The sequence below is a fragment of the Hylobates moloch genome, unplaced genomic scaffold, assembly GCF_009828535.3.
Source record: "Hylobates moloch isolate HMO894 unplaced genomic scaffold, HMol_V3 SCAFFOLD_18, whole genome shotgun sequence".
NCBI classification, from domain to species: domain Eukaryota; kingdom Metazoa; phylum Chordata; class Mammalia; order Primates; family Hylobatidae; genus Hylobates; species Hylobates moloch.
In genome coordinates, this window is record NW_026652293.1 from 12,572,244 (window position 1) to 12,593,354 (window position 21,111).

Here is a 21,111-nt window from a genome sequence, read left to right on the forward strand (position 1 = left end):
TGCAGAGGGGTCATTTTTCCATGAAGGTCAATTGAGGCTTGCCTTTTATTGCTATTCAAAATATAAAGTGTTTTAAGTACTATTGAAGGAAAAACTTTTATTAACATATATATCTGAGCTACTGAAAAGGAGACTACCAATGAGAGAATCAGCATGCCTTTCTAGGCACTAAATGTCCATATCTCGACATACTTAAGAAAGAGCAATACGGACGCCTGTTCATCTCTCAGCCTGCAATGTGTCACGTGGCCCCACTGGGAAGCTTAGGTGAGCAGTACACAGCCCTTCCATCAAGAGTTGCTCGCCAAGTTCAAATACCTCATTTTAAAAGTGGGCAAATCTGCCAGGCACAGTGGCTCACACCTGTAATCCTAGCTCTTTGGGAGGCCGAGGCAGGTGGATCACCTGAGGTCAGGAGTTTGAGACCAGCCTGGCCAACATGGTGAAACCCCGCTTCTACTAAAAATACAAAAAAATCAGCTGGGTGTGGTGGCGGATGCCTGTAATCCCAGCTACTCGGGAGGCTGAGGCAGGAGAATCTCTGGAATCCAGGAGGTGGAGGCTGCAGTGAGCCGAGATCATGCCATTGCACTCCAATCTGGGCAACAAGAGCAAAGCTCCATCTCAAAAAAATAAAACTAAAAATAAAAATACATTTTTTAAAAAGTGGGCAAATCAAGACCACATGTGGACCAGTGTTGGTAGGTTAAATAGCTGAAAGTTCATAGAGTCAGGCAGAGAGTCCTGGTCTCCTGACTCCCGGCTGAATCCCTCTAGACACCCCCCGGAGGCTCCCTGAAGGCAGGCAGGTGGCTGCTGTCCTGGGTCTCCTTCCTGCCCCACTGCCAGGGCAGCCACCATTACCTATGACAATGAGGGTGGCAGTGCTGACTGCCTGGCCCAGCGTGTTCTCAGCCACAGCCTTGTACTCCCCGCTGTCCTTCGGGGATACGCTGGGGATGGTGAGGGAGCACACGCCCAGCAGGTCAGTGCTGTACACCTCAGGGTTTCCTTCCAGGCTCTGGTCGTTCTTGAACCAGGTGACATGGGGCCGGGGCGAGCCCTGCACGGCACAGCTCATGCAGCACTCGCAGCCCTGGGGCAGCAGGTGGGACCGCAGGCCCACCAGGAACCGGGGCTTCTGGCTCAGGTCGGGCTCCCTGTAGCTCGGAGACTTCACTGTGAACCTGTCTGTGGTGAAAGCCAGGGTGAGACAGGAGGGTGAGAAAGTGAGGAAGGCCTGGCTGAGACCCAAGTCTGGGTAAAGAGCTCATGATGCTACCATGTAGGCCTTATCCGGGATTTCCTGCCACATCTTGCCTGCAAATTGGACCCCAAGGCTTGCCTCATTCTATCCTTTTCCTAAAATTCTTTATGAATTTTTTTGTAGCTAACACACATTCACTGTGGACAATTATAATACACAGAGAATCAAAGGAGACAGAATAAAAACCAATCATAATCCCACTACCTATAGATGACTGTAACTGACATGCTGGTGTAGAGTTTTCCTGACATTTTTGTATTTTATGAAAATGAAACTTTCATTTGATTTTATAGCCTGCTTTTCTAGTGACTGATCTTAAGGTCCACATCTACTTTGCTGTAAAATACACTTTGTTTTCAGAGAAACATTAACCTCTATTTGCCTTATTGTCTGTGGCTGCTTTTGAAAATCCTCCCAAAGGCACCTCAGACACCAAAACACCCACACCAATCTCATTCTCCCCACGGAGGTCAGGGGTGCAGAGGATGCCAGTACAGGTGGGTGTGAGGCAGGAGCGGGAAGAAGAGCAGCAGCTCGGGGCTGCTGGCTGTTATTTGGCATGCTCCAGGCCATCTCTGCCACAGTCCCTATCCTGCACGCCTGCCACGCCTGGGTGCATCCCGCTGCCTTGCAGAGAGCAACCCCCATCCTGCCTGCTCCTCCCTCTCAGGGGCTGCTTACTGCGCTGCCGGGGGATGCACCAGGGCTGGCTGGTGTCCGAGGGTTTGCTGGCCCCCAGCTCATTCTTGGCCACCACCCTGAAGTGGTACTCGTGGCCAGGGAGGATGCCCAGGAGGGTGAAGCGGTTGGTGTGGATGCGGTCGGCTGCCTCGCGCCAGGGGCCGTGCGCTGAGGAGCGTGTGAACACCGCGTAGTGCAGCGGGACATCCCGGGCCTCATCAGGAGAGGGTTCCCACTCGGCGGTCACCGTCCCAGGCACGTTCTCCTGCAGGTGGATGGGCCCAGGCGCCTGCGGACATGCTTCAAGAGAGACGGCAGAGGGAGGTCACGTGGAGGGGACCCAGCAGGGCTGCTGCCAGCCCCCTCCGGGTCCCAGGACTTCTAAGGGTCCTGGGGAATGCAGTCTTGCCACACAAGTAGCTGGAGCCACAGTAAGCTTGGCCAGAGGTCCGCAGTTATCTCTAGAGGGTAGAAAATCTCCCCAAAAGAGTAATTTTAATTCACTTCGGTTTGTTTGTTTTTGGAGACGGAGTCTGGCTCTGTTGCCCAGGCTGGACAGTGGGCAGCAGTGGCACGATCTCAGCTCACTGCAAGCTCCAACTCCTGGGTTCACGCATTCTCCTGCCTCAGCCTCCCAAGTAGCTGGGACTACAGGCGGCCGCCTCCACGCCTGGCTAATTTTTTGTGTTTTTTGTAGAGACGGGGTTTCACCAAATTCACTTCAGTTTTTAAGTAAAATGACACAGGACAAGGCATGCATTTTTGGACAGAGGCAAGGCTCTCATGAGGCTGCATTACAGAGCCCCACTGTTAGTCTATTTGATCATTTCTGGATATCCAGAAGCTCCTCCAGGGCAGGGGCTGTGTGGAGCCACAGCTGGGGAGGAAAGCCTTTATCCCATGCAATGGCTACAGACAATTTTGTCCCCTGGGTCTTTGGAGTGATGTAACAGTGGTGACTGCCTCAGCTCACTGACTCAAAGGGAAGGATAACTGAGGTTGGAGAGGAGACATGACATGACTGTCTCTAGGCTCCTGAGGCAGAAGGACAATGGAAGTCCCCAGGGGATCTTCTGGGCTCCTTTCTACTTTCTATCATCAAGCATGGAGGAAAGGTGGAGAATGGTCACCTTGCATACTTAGCCCTGGTACGGTGGCTGAGACCTATGATCAGACCAGTGGACACCTCTTTGCCTTGGTGAGTGGCCAAGCCAGCGTCCAGAGCCCAGAGCCAGGCCTGCCTTACCTGCCACCCTGATACGGAAGCTGTGGGCAACCTCCTTCCCCTGCAGGGTCCTCAGCATCACAGTGTAGAGACCACTGTCTGAGAGTCCAGCCACAGGGATCAGAAGCTGGGTGAGGCCATCCTTAGTGATGGTCACACTTCTTTTGGGCAAGGGCAAGCCATCCTTCAGCCAGGTCACCTCAGGCATGGGCATGGCCTGAGAAAGGAAAGGAAGGAAAAGTTGGAAAGGGGCAGCTGGCAGTTTCACGGAGGTGATGGCATTTAAGCTAAGCCAAAGGTAGAAGCGGTGAGAAGAGTCTTCTGCAAGGAGAAAGTCGACAAGAAAACAGAACGTCGACAAGAAAACACAGATGGGAAAGAGGGGTGGTGATAAAGTGTGAGGTTGGCAGGCGGGTATGGTAGGGGAGCGGTAGAACGGGAAAGGAAGTTGGACGAAGAGGTTCGGCAAAAATGCAAAGTGCCCTCCACGTCACACCTCTACAGACATCTGGACGTTATCCTGTAAGCCAGGAGCCGCTGTTGTCAGATTCTGAGCAGGAAAGCATAACGAGTTCTGGATTCACACGGCAGGGGGTGGGATGGGAATGAGAAGGGATGTGTGGGGAGGGGAGTGTTAACCACCCTGGCAGCCAAGACCACATAGGAGATAATTTGGCAATAGTCTAGGAGGAAGTGTCCTGGCCTTGAACTGTGGTGACCCTGAGCAGGGTGGGAAGGCCAGCCCAGCTGCTTGGTGACCTTGTCGCCAACTCCCTACGGGGCCGTCAGTACAGGGCACGGTGGGCACCAGAGTCAAATGAAGACGCTGATAGTCACTAACTGACCTCACAAGATTGTTCTGAGAATTTAAGGCATTAATAATACATACACGGAAAGCAGAGAGAACAAGGCTTAGGACATGGTAACTACTCAATGTGCGTTAAATATTTTTGTCATCATTATCATTGTCATTATTGTGGTTAAGAACAAGTCATTTAGAGTAAGATAGACTGTTTTGAATCTGGCTCCGTGTGCTATGAGCTTCCTACACAGATGATGATGATTTTAAACAATAATAATATTAAAACATATTGGGTGCTGCCATATGCCAGGCCCTACATATACACTTTCAATATATTAATTCCTTGAACTCTCAGACCTTTGAGACAGGTTACTATTATTATCTCCTTTTGACAGATGAGGAAGGTGAAACACAGAGACATTAAGATATTTGTCCTGGCTGGGCACAGTGGCTCACACTTCTAATCCAAGCACTTTCGGAGGCCGAGGTGGGCAGATCACCTGAGGTCAGGAGTTCGAGACCAGCCTGGCCAACATGGCGAAACCCCATCTCTACTAAAAATACAAAAATTAGCCGGGCGTGATGGCGGGCGCCTGTAATCCCAGCTACTTGGGAGGCTAAAGCAGGAGAATCGCTTGAACCCGGGAGGTGGAGGTTGCAGTAAGCCGAGATCGCGCCGCTGCACTCCAGCCTGGGCGACAGAGTGAGACTCCATCTCAAAATAAATAAAGAAATAATAATATTTGTCCAAAGTCAAACGGCTGTGAGTGATGACATCAAAATTTGAACCCAGGCAGTTTGTACTTTTAGCCACCATCCTACTGTTGTAAAGTCGGGTGGTGTTGGTGTTGGTTAAGGATCACCCTGAGTCAAATGTAGGTCATGTGCTTGCACAAGAATACATTGTGAAGTCAAAGGGGATCATCGGCACGGCCGGCTCCTTGAATTCCCAGACTAGGAGAGGTGGAGAACCTAAGAGCCTTAGTTTGGAGGTGCAGTAGCAGAAGCTACCACTAGAGGGATTTGCAGGCCTGGAGCAGGATGGCCACCCAGCGGCCAAGTGAGGGCGGTACCTTCAAGGAGTAACTGAATCCTTCCTTCCTCATGTCTCTCGCCTGATTTCCACAAGCCCAGGGCACTGACTAGGGGCCAAAAAGGAACAGGGAAGAAAAGAGAGCCACAGGGCTGAGTCTGGCCCCCTTGGCCTCTCTGGGCTTTCCTCCCCACACCCCTGTAGGTACACTCACTTCAAAGGAGACGGGCACACGAACAGTGTCCCCGACCTTGACCATCAGCAAGTCCTTGGTGCTGGAGTCCACGAGGAACTTGGGACAGACTGAAACACACAAGAGGACTGGTTACCTCCCTCTTCCCTCGCAGTTGGACCCCAGCCCTAGGTCCCCAGCAAGGCAGGGCTGGAGGGGAAGACTGGGCCAGTTGGATTGATGCTGAGATCCCAACACACTGGGGCCTCTAAAAGACTGGAGTGCAGCTGGGAGCAGAATCTTCAGGGGGGACCCCAGAGGCTGGTGGGGAGATGCTAGCAGGGGAGAGACAGGAGCGGAGGAAGGGATCCTGCAGGGAGAGGGGTGGACTAGGCTGGAACAGAGGAAGATACTGATATGTGGCAGAGCGCGTATGTTTTGCAGATGAGATAAACACCAATCTAAGACAGGAAGTGACTTGCCTGAGGTCACACCTTGCTCGGGAGAGAGCCAGGACAAGATTCTGGGACTCTGGACTCCATGTGCTGTGTTTGTGTCTCCCTACTGCCACAGTGATGACTAGGGTCAGCTGGGGTGGCCTGGTGTCAGCTTGGGTCAAAGGCAGATCAGGTGCTTGTGGTGGTTAAAGCCCAAAGGGAAAGACAAACCTCTTTTCAATAATAACGGGCAGCTGGGCATGTTCCATTCTGAACGTGAACCGTGGGAGCTGAGGTGCACTTAGGCCTTCGAAGGCCATGCCCGGGAAGCAGCCACTCTCTCTCCTACAGAACATCAACTTTGGAGTCTCCAGGTTTAAATCCTGGCTCCAGGTTTAAATCCACATACCGTTAGTGACAACTTGGGCAAAGTACCTTGAACCTCAGTTTCCTTCTCTGTAACTTCGGAATAAAACATTAATATTGTAGTATAGTTATGAGTTGTAATGAGAAAACATTTCTAAGAAGGGACTGCCTAGCCCAGTGCCTAGCACCTAGTAGGTGCTCAATAAATGTTACTTCCTGAAACTGAGGGTGGGGATCCTGGCTTAGCAAGTGCATGGCGGCTACTCAGGGGCCCCCTCTCAGGAGGGGCCTGCAGGGCTCAGGGGTCAGGGAAGGAGGCAGCACTCACCAGTAACAGGCATGGCTTGCACTAATGTGTCCAGGGCAGTGGGCTGGCTCTGGCCTCCTTCATTAACTGCTGTCACCCGCACGAAGTAGCCCTCTCCAGGCCGAAGCCCCTTGGCCGTGTAGGTGGTGACTGGCACGGTGCCTGCATGGCACGGGAGCCACTGGAGACTGTCTGAGCTGCACAGCTCCACCACATACCCCTGGGCTTCATCCCCGTCCTGGGTGTCTGGCCCAGCCCAGCTCAGAGTGATGCTGGTGTTCGATGTGTCCGTGACTTGGAGATTCCTCACCGGCCCAGGGGGTCCTGCCAGGCAGCATGGGAGAGTCAGGAATGGCATCTCCTGAGGGAGGCCACTCAGTGTGGATATTGACTAGCCTTCCTTGTGGGAGACTGGGAATTGTTTTCACTTAGCAATTCTGCCTTTAGATTCTTCCTGAAGCACCTACCTTGTTCCAAATTCTTACTGTAACCAGCACTTTGTCTCCGTTATGCACACAGATCCCAGGCCACCTCCACCAGGAAGCCTCCCTCAACTCATTCCCCTCATTCATTCACCAACCTGCCAAACGCCTTCTCCTAACTATCCTTCTGTAATTCCTGAAAACTGATATTTTAGTTGATGAACTCTTGGGTTCCATTATCCCGTAAGACTAGACTTCTATGTGTTTTTATTCTGGACTCTAAGCTCTTAGAGTCAAGACTCTGCCTTTTGGGTACTCAGTGCAGGCTTCTTGTTCTCCACTTGTTACATGAGAACAATAATAATAGCCGGGCGCGGTGGCTCACGCCTGTAATCCCAGCACTTTGGGAGGCCGAGGCGGGCGGATCACGAGGTCAGGAGATCAAGACCATCCTGGCTAATACGGTGAAACCCCGTTTCTACTAAAAATACAAAAAATTAGCCAGGCGAGGTGGCGGGCGCCTGTAGTCCCAGCTACGCGGGAGGCTGAGGCAGGAGAATGGCGTGAACCCCAGGGGGCGGAGCCTGCAGTGAGCAGAGATCGCGCCTCTGCACTCCAGCCTGGGTGAAAGAGCGAGACTTCTTCTCAAAAAAAAAAAAAAATAATAGCCCCACCTACCCACAGAGGTTTTAGAACAAGCAAAAAGCACAGTGAGTGTGAAAGGGCTCTGGCCCTCAAGCCTGGCTGCACGTTGGAATCACCTGGTGAGCTTAAAAATGCTGGCACCTAGATGCCACCCCAGAGATTCTGATTTAATTAGTCTGTGGTGCAGTCTAGGCATCAACATTTTTAAGAGTTTTCCAGGTGTTTCTAAATATGCAATGAAGTTTGAAAACCACTGGGCTAGGGCAATACTTCTCAAACTTTAATTAGTATAGAAGTTACCTGGGGATTTTGGTAAAAAATATAGACCCTGACTCAGTAGGTCTGGGGTGAGGCCTGAGATTCAGCATTTCTCACAAGTTCTAATAAGATGATGTTGCTGGGCCATGGGCCTTGCTTAGCAACAAGAATCCAGAAAATGTAGTGATTGCTGTGGCTACTGTTAGACACTGCTTATCCTATCTATTGTCTCTACTTCCCACCACTGATAAGAGAGATTAACAGGCTGTGGGCCTGTGGCTCATGCCTGTAATCCCAGCACTTTAGGAGGCCGAGGCAGGAGGATAGCTTGAAAGCAGGAGTTCAAGACCAGCCTGGGCAATACAGTGAGACCCTGTCTCTACAAAAAGATAAATTAGCAGGGCGTGGTGGCACATGCTCATAGTTCCAGCTGCTTAGGAGGCTGAGGCAGGAGGATTGCTTGAGGCCAGGAGTTCAAGGCTGCAGTGAGCCGAGATTGCATCACTGCACTCCAGCCTGGGTAAAAGAGTGAGACCCTGTCAGAAAGAGAGAGAGAGAGAGAGAGAGAGAGAAAAGAAAAGAAAAGAAAAAGAATGGAAAGAGAAAGAAAGAAGAGAGGGAGGGAGGAAGGGGAAGAGAGAAAGAAAGAAAGAAAGAAAGAAAGAAAGAAAGAAAGAAAGAAAGAAAGAAAAAAAAAGAAAGGGAAAGGAAAGAGAAAGAAGAGAGGGAGGGAGGAAGGGGGGAGAGAGAGAAAGAAAGAAAGAAAGAGAAAAAAAGAAAGAAAGACAGAGAGAAGGAAAGAGAGAGAGAAAGAAAAGAAAAGAACAGAGAAGAAAAGAAAAGAAAGAGAAAAGATAGGACAGGCTTGGTCCATTTGCAAGGAGTAAGTTGCATGGGCCGGCTTTCCTCCCCCATCCCTCCATTCCACGTCTTGCCCTTCCTAGGACTAAAACTCAGATACCACTTGAACAATGAAAAGTACAGAATGTTCCGGTCTTATTGGGTTCATTCAAACAGCCTGAACACCTGCAGTGGGCTGGGTCCTGTGGGCCACAGAGATGATCTCCAGGTGTTGACCACCTGGCCCATCCGTCAAGTGCCAGAAATGTGCTGCTCCCCAGAGGACTTGGCGTAGGCAACTGATTAGGGGATGAGAAATACAGAGCAGCATTTTCTAAGCCGTACGCCTTGGAGTGACGCTTTTAATAGGTATTTTGTGAAAAAGCTAGATTCGGATCAAGGTTAGACAGGTTTTTTTCCCCTGCAGGACTTGGAAACATCATAAGCTCACATCATACACATCTTTGATCACAGACATTTTTTGCTGTTCCTGTTATTCTCAGAATGTCTGTTGGCATCCTCAATACACTCCATGTTCCCGAGACCACAGGTCTCAGACAGGAAATGCTATCTCAGACTGTAAGTTTCTCAAGGGCAGAGACCAGGATTGATTCACCTACTTCCTGGCACAATGCTGGCCATTTAGTAGGTGATGGGCAAATATTCATTGGATAGAGAATTGATGCTGAGCTTCCTCTGTTACCTGCTCTCTGCCCTGCCTGATGGGCACACTAGAGTGAGTGGATGTTTATGAGACTGGGGCAGGTGGGCCAGCTTGGGGGCTGGCCTGCCTAGAGGCCAAAGAGTGAGTGAAGTGATCTTGAAAAGGACTCTCCTTTTTTCTTCTTCTTCTTTCTTTTCTTTCTTTCTTTTTTTTTTTTTTTTTTTTTTGAGACAGGGTCTCCCTCTGTCATGCAGGCTGGAGTGCAGTGGTGCAATCATAGTTCACTGCAGCCTCAAACTCCCAGCTCAAGCAATCCTTCTGCCTCTGCCTCCCAAAATGCTAGGATTACAAGTATGAAACATTACACTTGGCAGGGAAGGAATCTTCTAATCCCACTGCCTGGCTTCTGGGCCTATTTGATCTCATGTAGGGCCCCTAAGATGTAGCTCACCCAAGAGGCCTTTTGATTTTTATATCCTAGCCCCCCTGACCATCTCCTTCAGGACTGCCCCAACCTGTGACCTTTGACCTCCCATCAAGTCCCACCCAGCTTCAGGGCTATCCCGTGCTCACCTCCACCCCCATCCTGGGTTGGTGCCCTACTTACTCATGGGGTCCCGAGCAAAGACGGCATCCGATGGGGGTCCAGGTTCTCCGGGGCCTGAGGGAGCCACAGCTGTGACCCGGAACTCATACTGACAGCCCTGCCGCACGTCCGCCACCGTCCACCTCCTCTCTGTGAACAGCCCGCCCATGTGAGTCCCACCCTGATGGGGCTGGACATGGGGAGATAGCTTGGGTGCCTCCAAGTTCTGAAGGACACCAAGCCTGGGGTCCTAACACATTCCTCCCTACATCCCTCCACCCGCTGTGACTCAGTTCCCTCCAAGGTGGAAAGAGCACTGCTCAGGACGTCAGGAGCCTCGGATCCCTGTCTGGTTCCACCACTAACTTGCTGGATGTTCTTGGGCAAGTATCTTAATCTCTCTGGTTGTCTCTGCCTTACAGAGTTGCTGTCATATTTAAATAAAGCAGAATCACTAAATAGTGAAATAGGAAGAATGTTCATCTCTCTCTTTCTAGAGATAAGGAAACTGAAGCCCTGACAGGCCTCAGCTTCTAAGTAGCAGAACCATGACCTGAATCCAGGTCTCCTGGCAAGCTCTTCCAAGCCTGTTCTTTCCTCCTCAAACCTGGACTTCCGCAGCATGCATGCAGAGCAAAGAAATGCTAAGTGTTATCACAAGACCCTTCAGCACCTGCCCAGCCCTTTGGCTTTTCCAAGTTCTTTCTGATCTCAGAATGGAGTTTGTTTCTTCGGAAACTACTTAGTGGGGCAGGGAATCCTTCTCTCCCCTTTATGGATGTGGAAATTCAGATCTAGAGAGGAAGTGAACTGTCCAAGGTCAAGGCCGGAAGTAGAGGGGCCAGGGCTAACAGCTTCATCTCTGGCTCTTAGCTGGGATTTCTGAATCAGGGCTTCTTCACCTCAGCACAACTGAAATTTTTTTGCCAGATTCTTCTTTGGGATTTTTGAGAGGAGGAGGTGGGTTCTGTCCTGTGTACTGTAGGATGTTTAACAGCATCCCTGACCTCTCTGCACTACATGCCAGTAACATTTACCCTCCACCCCATTGTGACCATGAAAAATATCTCCAGACATTGCCAAACCACCCTAGATGAGAATGACTGTATTAAACCAATCTGAACTGAAAATCCCTGGGATCCTGGTGCCAGGAGGGGTCTAAGGAAGCTCTGGAAGCCAGGACAACGCTCACCAGGCACCGGCTGGTCGTTCACTGCTGTCCACGTGTTACTCCCCTTCTTACGCCTCTCAATCAGGTAGCCCAGGATGTGGGCGCTGCCAGGGCCCCGAGGTGCTGTCCATGTCAGTGTGATGCCCTGGCTGGAGGCTGACAGGATGGCTGGCGCGGAAGGGGCCTTGGGGAGAGCTGGGGGCAAGAAAGATTCCAGTCAGCCAGAGGCCTGGGAAAGGTGCCGGCTCATGGGGAGCCCCTTGGGGTAGGGGGCACAGGCATCTGGGACAGGACACACTCCGCCCTGTCCTGGTGAGTGTCGGGGCTGAGCCAGCCCGCCCTAGGTCAGTGTTCTGGCTATTCAAGGGAAGGAATGAAAGGACAGAGAAGGCACTGTAGCCTCGGAGCCTAGAACCAGCCCTGAGACCCCTCAGCCTCCAGTCCTCTGATAGGATGTTGGAAGAAGATGCTCCTCTCTCCCTGGGGCCCGCGACAGTGGGCTTTGCTGGCCCATACACCCATTCCCGGAGACTCTGTAAAACACTTCCTAATCTGGGTGCCAGATCCCAAATGCGGCTGAGGGAAGGAGTCTCCAGAGTGCTACAGAAGGGCCTCCAAAGCCCCGAGCACAGGCTGGTGTCACTCAGCCTCTGGGACAGCCTGCCCTCCTCAGCACAGTGGGGAGCCCAGGAGTGTCCCCCACCCCCAGCCCCAGCCTTTTCTCTCACCCTCAGGAGCCACCAATGTCTCCTCAGACTCCAGGGCCTCGCCAGCCCCCTCTGAAGTCACAGCCCGCACTCGGAAGGCATACTTCCTGCCTGGCTCCACATGGGCATCCGTGAAGGTGGTGCTGTCAGCGGGGGCCTCGCCCACCTTCAGCCAAGTGCTTCTGCCAGCCTGCCGTCTCTCCACCACGTAGCGCTCTACAGTCCGGCCCCCATCATCCCTTGGGGGCCGCCAGCGGAGGCGGACGCCAGCCCTATGGCAATCCTGAACCTCCATGGGGCCTTGTGGGGGATCAGGCTTGTCTGGGGACCCACAGAGAGGAGCGGGAAGAGGAGGGGTCAGAGGAGCTGGAGGGGAGCAGTACCGACACCCCCGACTGCCCCCCACCCCGACTCCCCCCCCCCACCCCCATCCATTCATCAGCAGATAAGCCTGCAATGGGGCAGACTGTCCAGAGAGCCTTGGGCATTACCCAGAGGGCCACACATTCTTGAGATGTCTCCACCCCCAACACACACATGTACCCTGGGATGTGCCATGGAATGCGCCAGCCCCTCCCAGCCCCACCGTCCGTCCGATGGCTGGTATGGGCACCTGCTCGGCCCAGAGCAGTCCTACCTTGCTGGCGCCACTCAGGGCTGGGGGCCACCATCCTACCCAGCAAATTCCTGAGGACCCAGTGTATTGGGGTCAGAGAAGCATAGCCGGCTCCTCCCCCCCCAGCAGGAGCCCAGCACTGTGTTGATCTCAACTACTTCTTCCTAAGCAGTCTGAGCAGAGTTAGGGGTAGGTCTAGATCTTAAACAGCATGCAAATGAGGATCAGAGCCAGCAGAGATCATACCCCAGGCCTGCCCTTGATGGCAGGGAGGGCCCAGAACCCCAGGGACTCTCAGGCCTTGGTTGGGGGAAGACAGGGCTGGTACCTATGACTTGCAGAGTGAGCTTGGCCTGCACAGAGCCTCCCTCGCTCCTCAGCGTCACGCTGTACTGGCCACAGTCCTTCCTGCCTGCACTGGGGAGGCACAGCCACGTGTAGCCATCCCCCAGGTCCACCTGGGCCTCCCTGTCACCACTGCCCACCACCTCAGCCCCGTCCTTCCTCCAGGCAGCCTGAATGGGGAGGTGGCTCTGGAAGGGGATCTTCACTGTCACCGGCTTCCCAGCCTTGACCACCAGTGGCTCTCTCAGTTTCTCTGTCACATCTGGAGCAATGGTAGGGGTATCTAGAAATAAAACAAGACAGTTGAGGAAGACCAGGGCACTGGGCACCTGGGGAATATAGAAAGGAGGACCCAGAGAAGGAAGTTTGGGGGAAGAGTAAGGAATCCCCTGCCCCACCACATGAGGACAAACAAGCGGAAGGGCTTCATCTGCAGCAGGAGAGACCAGGTTTAGACCTCACCAAGAACTTCCTGACAGGGAAAGAGCTAAGATGCTGGAATAGACAGGGTATGAGTCAGCTTTTCAAATCATCTTCTCTGGGGATGAGATTAGATACTGGCTGCAGACTAGCCACAAATTCAGGTGTTTTAAAGCAAGGCATATCACCTGGTACAAAGAGACTATGGGACAGGGCAGGGCAGGGCAGGGCTGGGCCTTACCCTGGACAGTCAGGGTGGCCTCACTCTGCTGGTCACCGGCTACAAAGGTGTACCTCCCGGCTTGGGTCCCCTGCACGTGCGTGATGAAGAGGCTGTGCATGAGACCATCTTGCTTAAAGATGACTCCATCCTGGGCGGTGAGCTGGAGACAGGGCCACAGCAGGAGAAGGTCACCCCACTCCCATCCCAGCTCATCCAGGCTAGCTAACCAGAGCCCTTTACTGATGCTGGGATCCTGATAACAGCTGTGTGAATGGAATGCTTATTGTGTGCCAATGCTCTCCGTGCTTAGCACCTTATTTAATTGTCGTAACAACCTTATGAAGTAAGTACTATTATTTGTCCCACTTTATAGATGAGGAAGCCAGACTGTTTGCCAGCTTGCTTGAAGTCCCATAACTGGTAGTAGCAGAGCTGGGATCTGAAGCCAGACCTAGCTGACACTAAGCCCCATGTCCTGAGTCACTGTGATGTCTCTCTAGGGGTGACAGCTTTAATGGAGGACAGGGGGGTTGTGCAGGGAGACGAGGGCCCCTTCTGGTTGGGATGAGAAGATGGCATTTCTACAAGGCCTTGAAGGATGGGTAAGATTCAGCAGGTATGGGTATAGAAGAGGTGTTTTGGATGGTGGAAGAACAAGGGGTATGCTGAGGGGCGTAGGATACACATCATTTAAAAATCCAATTTTATTTTAAACACACCAAGTTATTGGCGATTTAAACTTCTCCCAAGGTAGATACATTAGCAAAATGAAGAATGAAAAATCTTTCTTTCAAAGCCTCTACCCTCTTCCTCCTCTCTGCTTTACCTCTGTCCCTCCCGCTGGTAAAGAGAAGGTGTGAGGGGAGGCAGTACCTTGACGCCATCCTTAAACCAGGTGCCAGGTCCCAGGTCACTGGTGAGGGTACAGGAGAGTGTGGCAGCCTCCCCCTGATGCACCTCAATGTCAGCCAGGCCCTGGGAGAAGTGGCCCATGGGGCCTGGAGAGACACAGAGGGAGTCCCCAGGGCCGAGCCCCCCAGGCCATGGCCTGCGCTGTGCCCTGTAAGGCCACCATGGTCCTGCCAACTGAGCTCAGCTGGTGTCAGCAGGGCTGGTTCCCAGCACCTATGCTGCCTTGCCTCCAATGTCCTGGTCTTCCCAGACAGGAGCCCATGCATTGCTGCTTTTCTCAGTAGGACCTAGGCTGGTCCAGGAGACCTGGGGTGTAAGGTATATGAAGGGCCCCCCCGCCATGGGTGAGAAGTCTGGTAACCCACAGAGAGTTGGGTCAACAACTCTGGTGCTGTGGACATAAGGTTTCAAGAGCAGATACCTAGGAGACCTCTGAGCCTTTCACAGGCTGGACCCCATCTGCGTAAAGAGGAAGAGGTTGCTCCCTAAATTTGCAAAAGGTTCCTGAGAATGGGGAGCACTGGCAGGGACAAAGTCCTGGGGCCGGAGGCAGAACTGGGACAGACCCAAGCATCCCAGTGGCCAGGGAGCTCCCCACTGTCTCTAACCCATGGGAGCCAGCTCAGTGGAGAAGCACCTACCTCGGGCATCCTTGGAGAAACTGCCAGTGCCAGGCTTGTATCTGGATGTGGAACTCCAGGTAGCATCTCTCCTCTCTCCATAGATGTCCAACCTGCTGTCTTTGCCACCTCTCCTGCTACCAAGGTGACCAGGGGGCTCCCAGCTCTGATCTTCATTCAGCATCTCCTCCAGGCACCCCCAGTTCTCCCCCATAGGCTGCCACTCCATGCTTCCAGCCTCATCTGCTCCCCTTCTCTTTCCTCCTCCAACCTCAGCCCCTGACTGTGCCTGAGACCTGCTCCTGAGTGAGCCAGGCCTCCTGCCTGACCTCCCAGCCTCTTCCACTCCCTGCCCTTCATCCTCCTTTAGGGCCCCAGGAGCCTGGACCTCACCATTCTCAGCTTCCAGGGACCCCTGCTCCCCGAAGGACCTCTTTCCTCCTCTCTGTCCCTTGCCTAGCTGAGAGCTCAGGTCCTGGGTCCCTCCTGACCTATCTCTAGAGGCTTTTCTGCCAAAGGGACCATCTAAGCCATTCCAGGCTCCCTGAGGTCCCGACTCCCCAGGTTTTGGAGTGAGGGCATTCCCCCACTCAGTAGAATTCCCCTTGCCCAGGATACATGAGTCCTCTGCACCACCAGAACTGCCCCTTCCAGGACTTGAACCTTTGCTATCCTGGGACCATGGGCTTCGGCATCCACCAGCTGCCTCTTGGCCTGGTGCGCCCTCCCCGCCCTTAAAGCCCCGTGGCCCTTCATGGGTCCCACTAAAAGCGGCATCTTTCTCTTGCAGAGAACCAGAAGCTCTGGAGCCTGTGGGCTGCTTCCCAGCACCTATGCTGCCTCGGCTAAACCCCTGGTTTTCCCAATCAGGAGCCCAACCATTGCTCATCCCTTGTCCATCAGCAGGCCCTGATGTTGACTTGCCCCTTCCCCCAGGCATAGAGCTGCAGTCCAGATCCTGGCCTGTCCCCGCTGAGCTCCCTGAGCCTATACTTCTGCTTCCCAAAAGTGAGTCCCCGCTTCCCTGAGATGCCAACCCCCCCTGGCCAGCAACTCTACCCCTGTCTGTCATTCCTGGGCCTGCTTTCCAGATGTCCTGTTCATGTCCAGACCCTAGAGCAGCCATTCCTGCCCAGGTCTCACCTTCCACTGCCCCCTTGCCATCAAGAAACCCAGAAGCCCCCATAATCCCTGCTTGGTCTGGAGACCTATCCTTCACCCTGGGAGCCCCTCTGTCTCTAGAAGACCCTGGAGTCCCAGAACTATCTTGCCATTCTTTGACGTCTGGTTTTCCCTTGGCACCAGCAGCCTCCGAGGCCTCAGGGATCCCTGAAGTTCCATAGCCCCCAAGATCTTTGGTGGAGCCTCGCTCATCTGAAAGAGTCTGTCTCCCTCCCTGAGACCCCAGCACCCCTGGGCCCCTGGGGCTGTCTCTGTGTGCCATGCCACCTGGAGTGCCTGACATTCTAGCCATCCCAGGTTCCACACCAGGTCCTGCCCCATCCACAAGCCCTGTATCCCTGGCTCGCTCTGGACCATCCTTGGAGCTCGCGCCACCCTCTGATGCTACCCAATATCCTGACCGGTGCCCCATGGCTTTATGGCCTCTGGGTCCAGCCTCATGTCCTATACCAGCTGGTGAGCCTGGTACTCCAAGCCTCCCTGAACCATCTCCATAACCCGTCTCACCCTCTGGCCCCATTTCCCCAGATCCTCCTGAGCCTCCCCTATAACTGACCTCACTCCCTGACCCCTTGCCACTAGTTTCCCCAAAGCCTTGCCTAGAACCTGCCTCATTCCATGACAAAATGTACCCAGAATCCCCCAAACTACCCCTAGAACCTGCCTCGCTCCCTAATGGAATCCTCCCAGAACCCCCTAAAACATTCTTATAACCTGCCTCACCCCCTGAACTGATTTTTCCAGAACCGCCTAAACCATTCCTGTAATCTGTGTAACTCCCTGAACCCATTGCCTCAGGAGCTCCCAAATCCTTCCTATAACCTGCCACATCCATTGACCCCATTTCTCCAGAACTCCCTAAACCATCCCTAAATCCTGCCTTACTCCCTGAACCCATTCCCTCAGGAGCCCCCAAATCCTTCCTATAACCTGCCTCATCCACTGACCTCATTTCTCCAGAACTCCCTAAACCATCCCTAAAACCTGCCTTACTCCCTGAACCCATTCCCTCAGGAGTCCCCAAATCCTTCCTATAACCTGCCTCATCCACTGACCTCATTTCTCCAGAACCCCTTAAACCATCCCTAAAACCTGCCTTACTCCCTGAACCCATTCCCTTAGGAGCCCCCAAATCCTTCCTATAACCTGCCTCATTCACTGACCCCATTTCCCCAGAACCCCCTAAACCATCCCTGAAACCTGCCTTACTCCCTGAACCCATTCCCTCAGGAGCCCCCAAATCCTTCCTATAACCTGCTTCATCCACTGACCCCATTTCCCCAGAACCCCCTAAACCATCCCTAAAACCTGCCTTAATCCCTGAACCCATTCCCTCAGGAGCCCCCAAATCCTTCCTATAACCTGCCTCATCCACTGACCCCATTTCCCCAGAACCCCCTAAACCATCCCTAAAACCTGCCTTACTCCCTGAACCCATTCCCTCAGGAGCCCCCAAATCCCCCACTCCCTCAGAAACCCCCAAATCTTTCCTACAGCCTGCCTCATCAATTGACCCCATTTCCCCAGAACCCCTTAAACCACCCCTATAACCTGCCTTGCTGCCTGGATCCATTCCTTCAGGAGCTCCCAAATTTCTCCTATAACCTGTCTCATCCATTGACCTCATTTCTCCAGAACCCCTTAAGCCATCCCTATAACCTGCCTTGCTCCCTGTGCCCATTCCCTCAGGAGCCCCCAAATCCTCTCTATAACCTGACCCCATTTTCCCATAACTTCCAATCCCATTCCTATGACCTGACTCATCCACCGATCCCGTCTCCCTAGGACCCCTTAAACCACCCCTATAACCTGCACCCATTCCCTCAGGAACTCCCAAATCTTTCCTATTATCTGCTTCATCCATTGACTCCATTTCCCTAGAACCCTTTAAACCACCCCTATAATCTGCCTTGCTCCCTGAACTTATTCCTTCAGGAGCCCCTAAATCTTTCCTATAACCTGCTTCATCCATTGACCCCATTGCCCCAGAACCCCCTACACCATCCCTATAATCTGCCTTGCTCCCCGAACCCATATTCTCAAGAGCCCCCAAATCTTTCCTATAACCTTCCTTATCCACTGACCCCATTTCCCCAATACCCTTCCTACAACCTGGCCCATCTGCTGATCCCATTCCTTGGAGGCCTCCTGAACCATCTCTAAAGCCTGCCTCACCCCCTGGCCCTGTACTCCTAGGCCCAAGGCCCCTTGACCTTCCTCCATGGGCTGTTCTGACCCCAGTTCCCTGAGGCCCTGGAAGTTCTGATCCATCCTCATAACCCAGCACATTGCCAGCCCCATAAGCCCACTGGCTCTCAGAAGCAGCCCCAGTGTGAGGTGCGAGTGACTCAGGGTGCCTGGTATCATCCCTATAACCAGCTCCAGCTTCAGAGGCCCTAGCACCGGGGCATCTTGTCCCATCCCCCTCACCCACTTTGCTCCCTGCCCTCAGAGACCCTGGTCCCATGGCTCCTGGACCCCTAGAGCCATCTTCATAGCCTCCTTCTCCAAAGGCCCCCAGGGCCTCTAAGTCTCTGAAGCCCCCATAATTTCCAGTCTGACCCCAAGGCCTTGTTTTTCCAGAGGTCTCTGGTTCTGCTTCCACACATCCCATCCCAGCAGTCTCCACTACTCCAGGGGCCTTGAGACCACCTCTACCCACAGACCCTGTCACCCCAGGACTCCCTAAGCTGGCATCTGAATGGTGCCCTCCCCTAGGGTCCATGCCGCCCTGGCATGCAGAGGCCCAATTCCTGGTGTCATCCGTGGGTGCTCCATCAGGACCACCTGAGCCATTCTTAAGACTGGCAACTCTCCCAGACCCTCCTCCTGCAGGGCCAGAATCTTCGTTTCCAGACCACACTCCCCCAGGCACTCCGGAGCCATGCCTATACGCACCCCCTTCCTCAGACTCCATTTCTGCAGGTGCCCTAGGGGAAACTGTACAACCAGCACCATGGCCGGATCCCATTTCTCCTGGAACCCCTGAGCCATAGCTATAACCAACCCCGCTTTTAGGGCCTATTCTCCTAGAATATCCTAAGCCACCCTCATACCTAGATTCTATTCTCCCGGGACCTTCCAAGCCATCCTTATAGCCTGTCCCACCTCTGGGTCTTTTTACTCTGGAGCTCCCTGACCCATTCCAGAAATCTGGTTCAGACCCTATTGACCCAGGACCTCTTAATCCTTCCTTATCTCCTAGTGTCCCCCCAGATCCCTGAGCACCCAGGCCTGGAGCCCTAGTTAGCCCACAGCTTCTGGCATCCACCCCCTGACCAGACTCCGTCAGTCCAGCCACCCGGATACCACCCATACCCTCTTGCCCTCCACTGGACCCCAGCACTCCAGGCCCATGGTGGGCCCCAGTTTTTCTGAGGCTAGATGGTGTGTCATCCCAAGGACTTGTGCCCTTAGATTCTATTCTGCCAACACCCCCTGCTGCTCTTTGACCTGCTGTCCAGCCCTGGGAAGACTGGAAGCTTCTGGGGTCATCCCCTACCTCACCCGAGGCCCAAGCTGTTTCCTGGCCATCCCTTCCCCTGAGCTCCTGTAGGCCACCTTCGCAGCCTCTGGGGTCTCCTGGGCCTCCAGGGCCAGTTTTGTAGGCACTTCCTCCAACTACAGACTCCCCCTGGCATAGACCATCTGCCTCCTGCAGCGAGTCTTCAGCTTTGATTTCAGGACTCCCATCTCCCAGAAGGAATTTTCTACCACCTGATATTGATGGTTCCTGGAAGTCCTTGCCTCCAGGTGTCTGTCCTAGAAACTCTCCTGAACCCCAGTAGCCCCTGGCTTCCCCATAGTCAGTATCTCTACCTCCCTGAGAACCCCAGGATTCAGGGCCCATGCCTACCTTGGAGCCAGAACCTCTTCCTCCAGTAAACTCCAGGGTGCCAGGACCTCCTGCCCCATTGCTGTCTCCAGCTTCTCCCAGGCCAGTCCCACTACCCCACACTTCTATTCCTCTCCCCCTTTCCCTACTTGGAGCATCCCCTCTGTCCATCTCAGTCAGGCTGTCATCCTGTGAAATCTCTATCTGCTTTCCTCTTGGCCAGGACCCTACAGGATCAGACTGGCATCCCTGCAGGTCGCTCTTTCCTCTCCCAGGTCCCAGTCGAGCATCCCACAGTTGCTCTGGGGCGTGCCTGTCCAGTTGTCTTCCACTGTCCCCTCTGTGCTCCTTTCCTTCCCTTCTGCTCCCCAGTCCTCCAGACTGAAGCAGACTGGACTCAGCTTCCCAGCCTCTTGCTGTCCTCCAGCATTCATCACCATTGCTGTCTCTGCCACGATCTTGCTGTCGTTTTTCTGGGAGGCCCAACCCTGATTCTGAGCTCTCTCCCTGTAGATGGGGCCTCTCTGCAAGGCTTCTGGCCCAGCCTCCCTCTCTGCGGGATTGATTTTCCCTGGGAAGAGTGGCTCTACTTCCCTCTGCTACTAGAAAGCCCTCGCCCTCCTGTCCAGGGCCCCAGGCTGAGTCAGCTGCCCCTTTGTCCCTCATCAAGGAGTAGCCATGTCTGCCAAGGCCATCCCTGTCTGGGCTGGCTATGTGCTGGAGCCCAGAAGCCGGCCCAGCCCCTTCAAGGGAGCCCTCCCTGGGGCCCTGCTCTCTGGATTTCTCTCCCTGGCTGTTGATGCTCCCAGACTCTTCTGCTCCTGAGGCCTGGGCTCCTTGCCTCTGCAGTTGGTGGTCAGCACTTGTGGACTGAAGGTCTTTATCCTTCCCAGCTTCGGTGAGGGATTATTCATATGGAAGGTCAGTGCCCACATGGAGAGACAAGAGAAAATACCAAAACTCCTGTTAAATCTGGCCAAAGCACCCGCCTGAGCCCAACTGCTTGCCTGACCTGGGCTTCCCCAGGAGAGAAGCAAGGTGACCACCTGGGAAGGAAGACAGGGTGTTCCAGGGATGGATGGGTGAATCCCATCACCACCTTCCCTAGTCCTATACCCATAGGCCACCCTGCTACAGGCTTCATGAGGGTTTTGGAGAAAACGTGTAAGCCAAAAGTCATTTGTTTATCAAACTGCCGCAGCAGGTGCATGGTTTTTAAAATATCGACTTGCTCTACCACCTGCCTTACTTATGTCCAATTTACACCTTCCTGGGAACATCTTGAACCCAAATTTCAATCCCCAGGGAAGTTTGAGAGTGCTCTCTGGTCTGGTGCAGGGGCTTCTCATCCAGACTGAACTTGGGCCACTGTCCC

At 53.5% G+C, this 21,111-nt stretch overlaps 1 protein-coding gene across 2 annotated transcripts in view; it reads right to left on the bottom strand.

The window, feature by feature from the left end:
• Window positions 1-21,111, bottom strand: part of IGFN1 (immunoglobulin like and fibronectin type III domain containing 1) — a 36,768-nt gene that overhangs the window by 875 nt on the left and 14,782 nt on the right. Inside the window, exons 12-24 of one of the 2 annotated variants that reach the window (XM_032137071.2) lie at window positions 20,578-20,629; window positions 14,741-14,856; window positions 14,061-14,185; window positions 13,206-13,347; window positions 12,528-12,827; window positions 11,605-11,904; window positions 10,898-11,071; window positions 9,727-9,855; window positions 6,312-6,614; window positions 5,223-5,311; window positions 3,195-3,390; window positions 1,949-2,248; window positions 865-1,191 (exon numbers count right to left, since the gene is read on the bottom strand). In XM_032137071.2, the coding sequence (XP_031992962.1) occupies window positions 865-1,191; window positions 1,949-2,248; window positions 3,195-3,390; window positions 5,223-5,311; window positions 6,312-6,614; window positions 9,727-9,855; window positions 10,898-11,071; window positions 11,605-11,904; window positions 12,528-12,827; window positions 13,206-13,347; window positions 14,061-14,185; window positions 14,741-14,856; window positions 20,578-20,629 (2,553 nt within the window). Of the gene's footprint in view, window positions 1-864; window positions 1,192-1,948; window positions 2,249-3,194; window positions 3,391-5,222; window positions 5,312-6,311; window positions 6,615-9,726; window positions 9,856-10,897; window positions 11,072-11,604; window positions 11,905-12,527; window positions 12,828-13,205; window positions 13,348-14,060; window positions 14,186-14,740; window positions 17,356-20,577; window positions 20,630-21,111 lie in introns of those variants that run through there. The other variant, XM_058430829.1, reaches the window with a different exon arrangement.